The sequence below is a fragment of the Abrus precatorius genome, unplaced genomic scaffold (genome assembly GCF_003935025.1).
Source record: "Abrus precatorius isolate BTA unplaced genomic scaffold, Abrus_2018 Scaffold3, whole genome shotgun sequence".
Lineage (NCBI taxonomy): Eukaryota > Viridiplantae > Streptophyta > Magnoliopsida > Fabales > Fabaceae > Abrus > Abrus precatorius.
This window is the reverse complement of record NW_020874373.1, coordinates 28873259-28884533: the sequence shown is the minus strand read 5'-3', so window position 1 is coordinate 28884533 and position 11275 is coordinate 28873259. Positions and strand designations below refer to the sequence as shown.

Below are 11275 nucleotides of genomic sequence, written 5' to 3'. Positions count from 1 at the left end.
TCTCTTTTTGGGCAAGGTCATCTTAGCTTATCAGATTACTTGAATCTGATATGTGAAAATTATGGGCCAGGCTGTCAGTTAAGCCCAAAATTTGATATGGGCCCATGCTAACTCCTTTTAGGGTTAAATAATGGATTCGAGTAGAAGAACCGACCCGAACCGTCTCCCGTCTCGCTCTAATGGCTTGTCCTTCATTTTCAGTTTGGATATGGAGATAGTGTGTAAATGTGTCAACTTGAGCTACACACATAAAAGAAAAAGCAAAGAAACTCATCAAATTTTGCAACTTTTTCCACAATTCAACCATTAGAAGCTTCGAAGTTTTCTGTTTTTTTCCAATGTCTCACACCTTGCAACTTTCATTTTCTTCAAGTGCATTCAATTCTTTAGTGAAAGTGAAACGGATGAAAATGAGGAGAGTTAGAACTCGATGCCTTCAAGTTCTATGCTCTTCTGAGCATTCCACTTCCAAAGATGAAGATAATGCTCATAATGAGGGGTTTGATACTTCTTCCTTTCCTTCTTTTTTTTTTTTTTGCCTGTGAAAACTTCAAAGGGTTTATTTTTCTTGGAAAAATATCATTTTTTTTTTATTTCACCAAAAAATTAATTGGTTTATGAAGGATAAAGAAAATTAGATACATTATCTGTTGTGGACAAGAAAAGGATGTCGCATTACCTTTTGGTTGCATTGTTCAATTTCAATCAGCAAAACTTAGATAATTTATCTGTGGTAGAGAAGGAGAAAAATAAAAAATTTGGAGAATTTTGGAATCACTTGACATAATCAAACCAAGCTTTGGAGTTTGGTGTGTTTCAGTGTCCCAATAAACTCATTTTCATTTTCATTTTCGTGTGTGGTTTCAGAGGTCAAGTTTCATCGCGGGTTATATTGGTGGAGAGATATAGCAATGGTACTGCTAAGAGGTTTTTGCTCAACTATACCATATTCTGAGTTCTTACCTTTTCTATTATATATATGCAGTGCAACATCGCTCGTGATAAAAAATTAATAAATGATATTTTTTTCTTGCAAATTGTAAATTTTAATAGTATCAATTATTGAATTGTATTGAATTTTGTGTTTTGTAACGTTGCATAAGTTAGAAAAATCGTATATGTATATATTTTAAAATTCTTTCAATGTACATTCATGAAGGTTACTGCATTGGAGTTGTTGTGAAGTTGGGGTTACCATGGAATTCTAATACACATTGATTATTACTTCATTAGAAAAAATAAATGAAATAGTAATTGCTTTGTTTAATATAATTACAATGTCTGCCTCAACTATGAACCAAAAGGAAATAGTAGCCTATGTTTGCTTGTTTCTAGGAATATTCTAGTAACCTCTTGTACTTTTTAATTTTTATAACATAACCATTTGTTAAATTATGTAAATTTCACAATGGCCATTTTCTCCAAACCAGGCTTGACTTTTTCTCACTTATGAGCAGATATGTTTTAGATGATGATTTGCAGCTGCAAACCTTTCTTGTTGAGGAGGATATGTCTGCTTTGCATTCCCCTGATGAAAGGCTATCCTGGCTTCCGGATATAATCAAAGATTTTATCCTACCAGCAGGCTTTCCTGGTGATTAACTTGAAAAACTTTAGCGGGTGTTTCACAGAGAAACTTCTATTTTTAACTTCAGTGATTAAGTAAAGTTGGAGCAAACCATTTGTTTACTTACCTTCTCTGTCATTATGCAGGATCAGTTTCAGATGATTACTTGCAATACATGTTATTACAGTTCCCTACCAATGTGACTGGATGGATCTGTCACACCCTAGTCACTTCAAGTCTCCTAAAGGCATGTCAATCTTGCTCAAACTGCTGATTTTTTCTTAAGAATGTTTACATTGGCAATATTTGGCTAATTTCTATGGTTCTTTTTGTGCATTTGGCTTGCTTAGCATTAAAATTGATATTTCTTCTCAAAGCCCTATTGTGCATGTGCTTAAACTGGAATCTCGAAAGTCATTGGGGGTAGTCCTGTTCTGTTATCTCTGATAAATACATTTTCTGATATTGATTAAAGTTTCCAAAAGTATGTTTATATACTAGAATGCCATCTCCTTTAAAAACTTTGTCCATTCCTTTTAATTTTTAAATGAAGGTTTTTCTTCTGGTTTCTTGTGATTGTGCAAAGGTTTGTCAAAATTTGTACTTTCAGGCCGTTGGTGTTGGCTCTTTCTCTGGAACCACAGCAGCTGCTTCTGCTGCAGCCATCAGGTGAATCATAAATTTTAGACCCTATGTTTTGTCTACAAATACAGCATTTATATGCATATAATATTATCTTAATTACTTTCATACAGCCATTTATATGTTAATATGACTTTTATGTGATTGATTGGACGCTCTATAACTTTAGGTGGGTCTCAAAAGATGGCATTGGAGCTGTTGGACGCTTATTCATTGGTCTGGCAATGATGAAGAAAGCTAAAGAAAGGAGAAGATTATATGCTGAAGTTTTATTCTTAGCTGATCGTTGCTACTTTTTTCAGGTGGACGGTTTGGAAATCTTTTTGATAATGATCCCAAGCAATGGAGAATGTATGCGGACTTCATTGGCAGTGCTGGAAGGTCTGAGTAGTATGCCATGCCTTGTTTTCTTATAGAAATATGCAAATACAAACTGGGTTTAGAGAGACCCTTGCACTGATGACATCTCTTGCAGCATTTTTGATCTATCAACCCAACTATATCCTGCCTATTTCCTTCCTTTGGCATCTCTTGGAAATCTTACAAAGGTACTTTATTATGCAGCTTTGCATATTAAAAGGAACACTATTTTATTAAAAATTATTGCATATAGATAATTATTATTTAATATTGCAAATATATAAATGATTCAAAGTAACATTTAATGATTAACTTTGGGAAAATGCCATTTTCTGACTACCCTTTCTTACTATAACCTTTTTATATTCAAGGAGAAAAGTAAAATAAGGTTTAAACACCATTATCTTGAATTTAAACACTAAAATATTTTTAAAATAGTTCTTACTGGATATTGTTAACGTTCGTATTACACCATTTTCCCATATTTAAACATTTTTTTATTTTAATCCTATGCATAACACATTTTTCATTCTAGTCTTTATATGAAAAAAATTTAATTTACATGGATCAAAATAAAAAGAATGTGTTATTTGTAGAGACAATAATGAAAAATTGCACTATGTAAAGGGACTAAACTGAAAAAAAAGTGTTATGTAGAGAAGTTAAAATAAACTCACCTTCGAAACAAGTTGAAAGAAGTTATGATAATTCATGACAGCTTACAAAAGATAATATACTAACTCTACATAATGTAACTATAGATTAATGTAGTTATAAAAATGTTATGAAAAGTTGGTGTTTGAGAGTTTGCTAAGAGGATAAAACTTATATGCAGTACCTCAATTACTTTTGGTGTTTTTCTCCACTTAAAATTAGATATCTTTGAAATTAGTATCAACCTTTATTATGTTAGTTATTAAGGTAAAATTATAGTTAGAAACCAACACATAAAGGACTGTATTTAAGTGTTGTTCATAAAATAATTTATCCACCATTGTACTTAAATGTATGAGCAAATTAAATTATAGATTTCAATATATAAAATGAAGGAATGAAATTAAACAAGAGGTTGTCATTACACTCTCAAATGAAGAAAAAAATGACTTTAGCAATTGAAAATTAGTTTACATTATTGCTATGTAATCTTTCATGATGAGTAAAAATAAAATACTTAAATCTCAAATACTATCTTCTCAAAATAATCTATGTAATCACATTAAATTATAATGAGTGGTTTAAAATTATTAAATCATCTGTTATAGTGTATCTACTGTATCATGAAATACAACAATTTTCAACTTGTGTTTGATGATAAATTCTTTTCTAACCTCTACAAAATATTATTATTTTTTTCACTTCTGTCCATTTATTGAATATTTTTTTATTTATTTTAATTCATATGATTGAATTTTTCGTAAAGAGTAAATTAAAATTATTTTATGTATCAGGACTACAATGAAAAAATATATGTATAGGGATCAAAATAGAAAAATATATAAATTTGAGATAACACTTCCATAATGGAGGTTAACGTAGATACTATTTTGAAAATATTATTTTATCTAGACTTATTAACTAATTTTTTTGTATGGAGACTAAATAAAAAAAATAGATTTCGTATAGGGATTAAATAAAAAATGATTGAATTCTATTCTAGGGAAGAAAGTGAAAAGAAGTTAGAAAAACTAGGAATGGGAATGAAATATATATAAACTGAGCATAAATTATTCATCTTGTTTGTTTTATGGAAAGGAAGAGGTCATTTTCTGTACTTAGATACATTATATGACATAGTAAGTACAACAGAAAATTTGTCAGTACCCTTTTTTTTTCCCCTCTTTGTGCTGAGATAGATTCTCTGTCATTTTCCCCCCCTTTTTGTGCTGAAATTTGACTTTTTATTATACACTCAAACAATGGCTACCATTTTTTCCCTCTCTTCTTTGCATCCTCCGAAACATGCAATTAGCAACCTATAATATCAACATGTTCACTTCCTTGCCGAAATAAAGGAGGATTGTGCTATATGAAAAACACAGTCATGACAAATTCTATTTGTCCGTAAATTGTGGAGAAACTGTGCTTCATTGATACTAATTTAAAAGCAGCTGCAGTTGTAGTTCTGAACTTTATGTATACAGATGGATGGCTTAATAGCTTGTTTACAATTGATTGTGTAGCTTTCTGTTACAAATCAAAATAGGCCAGATGGATCAGAAGAATAGATGTGCCAACAATTGGTTCAGAGGCCCAAGATTTGGGAAGTTTATAAGAGAAAGAATAAGAAAGGAATGAGGGGGGAACGGTGAGCTGGAGGAAAGAGAGTAGGGGCATAGTGACAGTTAGTTACGAGAGGATGGGAGGATAGCAAAATAGAAAAGGGAGAGAGAGAGAGAGAGAGAGAGAGAGAGGACATTTGGGAAAGAGGAGAATCATGGAGTTAGTTAAGTATAGAGAAAATACTTCTCTATAGTAGCTTCTACTTTGGGACAGTAGTGTGTATTGCTGCTTTAATTGTTCCACTATCAGAGTTATAATCCATTTTATTTCAGTATTCATATTTCTTTTGCTGTTATTTTCCTTTTGAGTATAGCTCTGTAACATTTTCTGAGTTTGATATTCAAACAGGCTGTAGCAAGAGGATTAAAAGATCCTTCTTTTCGTGTGATTCAAAGCCACTTTGCAATTTCAGGAAATCTAGGAGAGGTAGCAGCAAAGGTATCCTCTCATATCATAAATTACTTGAGTAAAAATAGATCAATTTCTGGTTAATTTTTTTCTTGTATTTATATATCAATAAAGCCTCTGTAATTTTATGAAAACTGCATTGATATTTGTTGTTTTCACTTTTCATGCTTTCAAGCTTTGATGTTAACCTTGTCCTAGATCCATGAATATATTTTCTCATATCAAGAAAAATTCTGCGTGTTGCTCCCTGTTTTAAAGCAATGATGGAAACTGATTTTAATTTCATAATTCATATTCACCTTCTTATTGAATCCTAAAACTTGAAGAAGGATCTTGGGTAGGAATTGACCCATTGACCCAATGAATCACATTAAGTTATGGGCCTTAGCTGAAGAAGTAGGCAATGGGAAGCAATTGATGATCCAATTAGGCTAATATTATACTTGTTTGAATATGTGAAAATATCTTGTCCTATATTAGATTATCCTTTAGGATTAGTTTCCCCATTTCCTTATTATCTCTTAGGATTGAATGCCTTATTTTCTTAGATCATGATATCTTTCCTGTTTAGTTAGGGTTATAATTAGTATAAGGCTTGGTGCTCTAGGTTTTATGAATATGCATTGCTATACATCATAAGACTCAACAACAACAACAACAATAGCCAAGCCTTATCCCACTAGGTAAGGATTGCCTACATAGATCACATGATGCCATTGAATTCGGTCAAAAATTAAATTTACAGAAATCTGGTTAATAAAAAAGTCTCTTTAATAATCTAAGGTTCTTTTGAGTCTTCCTTATTCCCTTTTTCTCTGACTAAGAGTCATGCAATCTACTTTTCTTACTAGTGTCTCCAAATTTTTTCTCTGCACATAGCCAAACTACTTTAGACGATTTTCAATCATCTTTTCCACTTAGGTGTTACTCTACTATACTCTTGTATACTATCATTTTGTATCCTGTCTTTTTATGTGTGCTCACTCATCTACCTTAACATTTTCATTTTTATCCCTTCCACTTTCTTCTCATATTGTTCATTTAAGGCCCAACATTCACTAATATATAGAATAGCTAGTCGTATTGTAGTACGATAAAATATTCCTTTTAGCTTGATAGATACTTTACAATCACGAATAACTCTTGATGTCTTTTTCCATTCTAAATTTAGATCATTCGCTTGCAGTTCTAATCCTGTTATATTTCCATTTGCTCCACATCTAACTTGATCCAAATCTCTCGATTTTCTTTCTCTACTTTTGACAAGTTTATAAATCTTTCTTTCGCCACACTTTATTCCAAAATCTTGATAGAACCCTTGAAAAGACTTAGAACATGTTTCACTCAATTCTTTTCTTGTCTTATATTTTGCATTCCGATACCTTGCTCAATTTTTAGCATTATTACATGCAAAGTTTTAAAACACATCTCTCTAATCTTCTCTTACACACTTTCATTCCATCACCATGATTCACCTAAAATTTTCTTAGCAACTTTGTTGACCTTTATAGCTATTTTGTCCCAAATAATGTTAGCACTACCTTGTGTCGTCCAACTATCTTTTTCTACTAATTGTTTTTGAAAGTCCAATTGTTTCTTATCTTTAAGTAGTCACCACTTAATTCTTAAAACAATAATTTGTCAAATTCTTTGCTTACTAATCTTAAAATGAATATCGAGGACTAAGACACTATCTTGTTTAGTAAGGTTCTCTCTTGGAATCACAATCCTTGCAAATTCCTTTGTCATGATTCCTTACCAAGAAAAAAATCGATTTGCAATGTTAAATTTTTTTTTTTTTATAATATATTATGCATAATATACCTGATAGTCATATATAATTACAAGTTTACAACTAAATATTAATCTAGATGCTAATGATCTATTTTTTGATTTCATATTTACATATATCAGGTCAGGTTGTCTAAACTTTTAATATGTTCTTGGGAGAATCATTGAGCCAGAAAGCTAAGTCAAGGTGTTGGGCCTATAATGAATTGGTTAATACAAATGTTAGTGTCCAAACAGTTATTTGACATCCACTAATTGTCATTAACAAGTTCCCTTTTGGTCTGCTAAAATGTATAATGAAGGATGAATAAGGACAGCTGTTAGTTAGTTAGACTGGTTACTTAATTAATAATTAGTAGAGACTGGTAAGATGAATAAGAGAAACAGATCGGGGAAGGTAAAAGGAGAGATCCTTTGTAAAGGGGAAACCCTAGCGGATACTTTTCTTCTCCATTTTCTGTTCTGTTTTTCAATAATACTGTTCTACCATTGGGAACACTTCTATTATTTTCATCCAGTTTCAAACTTATTTTCTCTTGGTTCCTATCAAGGTCTAACATCTTGGATTGATTTGACTTTTATGAATTCTACCTTTCTTCTTTTATAAGGGGAGTTATTTGATTTTTTTTTTTTTTTTTGATATACAACTGGTTGGAATATGTTAAGGGCTTTCCTCATATAATTGTTTCATCAAAATTTCTCAGGAAGAAGTTTGGGAAGTGGCTGCTCAACTGCTTGGCCTTGCTTTGGGCATATCGATTCTGGTATAATACATAGGTTTTCAGGATGGCTTTATTTCCTGGCACTGAGATGCTGTTTATTGCCATGTTACTTGCTTTTAGTTTTTGATTGCAGGATACACCTGGTCTTGTAAAATCCTATGGTGTACTTTCATTAACATGGTTGAGTATGCGATTTCTGCATCTTTGGCTACGCTACGAATCACTTTCAGCTCTCCAGTTTAACACAGTAAGCATGTAGTGCATGAGCTAGTGTGGAATCTAATGCAAAAAAATCTGTATGCATGCAAACTGGTAGAAAGAAACTTCAAATTTGAGTTTATATTAGGATCCAATTGCAAGGTATAGGTATTTAGGCTCACATTAGAAGTATGAGATTCTAATGTGGGATTTATAAGGCCTTGGACTCTCCAACTACAATACCTAGTTTTTGTGGTATGGTTCTCCCAAGGTTCTTATCGATTGGTATCAGAACCTTCCACCATGTCTCCACTGCAAACGAGCAGCATGGGTGGTGACACTGGCATTGCAGTGTTTTAGTCACCGGAGCCAGCCCACATAAGCGCTGGGGCTGCAGAGCGTGGTGGGCTGTTAGGATCCAATTGCAAAGTATGAGACGTGAGTCCCACATTGAAAGTATGAGATTCTAATGTAAGGTTTATAAGACCTTGGGCTCTTCAACTACAATGGCTAGCTTTTGTGGGGTGGTTCTCCCAAGGTTCTTATCAGTTTACATATCCCTTTATGGGAGAAGTAATGGTATTGACTTTCAATGTCATGAATATAATGATTATTATGTTTCCTTTTTCCTTGCTTTGTGGTTTACGTACATATCCATGGTAGCATGATTCTCAGACTTAGAAACAACAAGGCACAATTTTACAATAGCATCCTTACCGTGTCCTCAACAGTGGGGGATCAAATCTATAGAGAGAAAGTGGATGAATGTTGTGTCATATGATCTCACACATGAATTGTATTTATAATCACAGAGGGTACAGCAGAATCGATCATAAATACAAAAGAATAAAAATAAATCCCTAATTTACAGATACATATAACGGGATATCTAATCACATCCCTTATTTTGTGATGATTGTTTTCTAACAAAATCCACCATTATTTATTCTAATGATTGGTTTGTTCTATTTTTAATCTTTTGTGTCTGACTCTTTTACAGATCAATCTTAAGCGAGCTCGCATACTGGTAAAATCACATGTGTTACACTCTACTGTTCCAGGTTACATTCGGACAAATTCAATGCTTTGCTGTGTGAATTATTTCCCTTCACAATAATGTTCAATTTTCCAGGTGGATTTATTTCAGGATGCATGGATTGCAACAGGGAAGAGAATATATTAGCTTGGTCACAGTTCATGAAGCCAAAAATGATTTTTGGCTCGCCCCTGGACAAAATAGATGGTGTGGAGAGATCTCATTTTATGGTATAGGATAATTATTGCTGCTATTGTCACATTTTTATGAAGGAAACCATGTTCTTTTTTCTCTATAGTTCATATAAATCCATCTAGAAGTCATATAATTTGTCATAATGAGGCAGGTGGAGGCACTTCTAAAATTATATGCAAATGAGAAATACATTCTTATGGTGAACCAGCAACCAGAAGATTTGAAGTTTTATGTTTCATTCAAGGTATGATTTACCAGGATTTTATTGTTAGATATGATTTTTTATCTAATATAAGATTTTGGGATAGTTGGTCATTGATGCGGTGTTAGAGCTGGTATGACCTAGTGGTTGGGAGTTTGATCCTTGCTGTCCCCATTCTTTAATTAAAGTTGAGTCTTAGCCCAAGGTACAGGGTTACTCGTTGTCCATACTTCAACCCAAAGGACTGTGGCATGAGGGGGCTTGTAGCTGCTGCATTGTCTTCAAGTCCTTGAGCTTCTGCTTTTCCAATTTTCCAAGGGGACAGGATTAGAACAAGGAAAAAAAATGTTAAGCTACTACTTGCTTCCGCACTTTCCTCTTGGCCTGTTGCATGCATGCACCCTTGGGAAAGGCATTTTGAAGTACAGAAGGAGTAATCATATGAAAGCCTATAGGACTAAACAACATTAGCAAGGTTGTAAAGAAACAGGAAAAAAGCATTTAGGCCATGGAAAAAATGGTAATTTAGCAAGGTTGTAAAGAAACAGGAAAAAGCATTTAGGTCATGGAAAAAATGGTAATGTACAAATGAATTGGAGAAGCAGCAACTTGAGAATGCCAGTTGGTCTGACCATCAGTAAGGAAGTGTTTAGATGGGGAATTTAGAAGTTTAGAACTATTATGTAGTTTAGGAGTACCTGTGTTATGAGTTTACTTGGTTTATAGAAAGTTCCCACTCACAATCGTGCTGCAGGTTGGAGCTACAAGTGCCTCAGTATTGCGTAGTGTGTGGCAGACTTTCTGGCTAAATGAGAACTGGGATAGCAATGGTGATGTTTGTGATCAACTTGCTAATAGCATAATGGAATTGAAAGATAGGTTTGAGGATTTTGTTCAAAAGTTGAAAGGTGGGGGATGGGATACCGAGCATTTAAATTTGAAGGTTCCCAGAGAAATCTCAATTGATGATATCAATCCTCTCTAACATCTAAAAAATGATGGAGGTAAGAATGTTTCACATTTTCATCATTACATGACTGTAAGGTCCTTCTTAAGAGTTGAAGCCTAAAATGTGATCAACCAAATTATACATTCTGTCAGCAGTGTTGCAAGCATTCGGAGGAAGATATCTATTTTCACATGCAAATATTCAACTAATGGAGACTGGCTTAACTCATTGAATACCATATACTATAGTTGACACCACATTCTTAGGAAGTTTCCTATTGTAAAGGATCTGTTCTCAATTTTGTATAAAATCTTGTGTTTGCAATTTTTCCATAGAAATTCTATGCTTTCTATTTGTCATTGAACTGTTCATTATTCTTTCTTCATAGAAAAGTTCTTTGGTTAGCCTTGTGAAGGAGTTAGTGATGCTGTTTTAATCAAATTGATTGCCCTTTTAAAAGATGAGTTGGAAAATGAGGGCATATATGGTGTTGAAGTCTGTCTTCATGAGTGTCTTGTTTGGCACCCTTTAATAGATAGGTGTTTCTAGTGCTTTCTTATTTGCAGGTAAGAACCACAGTTTCTATGTTTTCAGTGTTTGAAGTCATTATAATAGGTATAGAAGAGTATTTCACATCATATTAATATTGTTTCCTTCCTTTCAGAGCCATTGAAGTTGCCAACTTTTCTGGTTTGCCTCTAATATGCTTGTCGGTCATATATTAGTATTACACAAAATTGATATGATGTACTTTGTTGACTGATGAAGTATAAAATGCATGTTCTCCTATAGATCAATGCCTTATGTGGAAAAATTCTTAGCTAGCTGACTCGTACACTTTAACGCTTATCTGTTCCATCAGAATAGCAAGACTGATGCACCCCCTTCAAATCTTAATTGCAATGTAATGCAATTTAAATATTCA

At 33.1% G+C, this 11275-nt stretch overlaps 1 protein-coding gene across 3 annotated transcripts; it reads left to right on the top strand.

Moving 5' to 3' along the window:
* The first annotated feature begins 204 nt into the window (after positions 1 to 204).
* LOC113861744 (protein root UVB sensitive 5) lies at positions 205 to 10681 on the top strand. 3 transcript variants are annotated; one of them, XM_027494758.1, is made up of 16 exons: positions 205 to 499; positions 868 to 927; positions 1458 to 1594; positions 1714 to 1814; positions 2178 to 2236; positions 2379 to 2425; positions 2512 to 2590; positions 2685 to 2757; positions 5198 to 5287; positions 7753 to 7812; positions 7904 to 8017; positions 8969 to 9029; positions 9116 to 9234; positions 9351 to 9443; positions 10156 to 10405; positions 10506 to 10681. In XM_027494758.1, exons 1-15 carry the CDS (start codon positions 339 to 341, stop codon positions 10384 to 10386), a joined length of 1485 nt encoding a protein of 494 aa, XP_027350559.1. In that variant the 5' UTR covers positions 205 to 338; the 3' UTR covers positions 10387 to 10405; positions 10506 to 10681. The 3 variants fall into 3 exon arrangements, with proteins under 3 accessions (XP_027350559.1, XP_027350558.1, XP_027350560.1); XM_027494757.1 differs by having other exon boundaries at positions 234 to 499; positions 10156 to 10680; XM_027494759.1 differs by lacking the exon at positions 7904 to 8017 and having other exon boundaries at positions 234 to 499; positions 10156 to 10602.
* Positions 10682 to 11275: the final 594 nt, after the last annotated feature.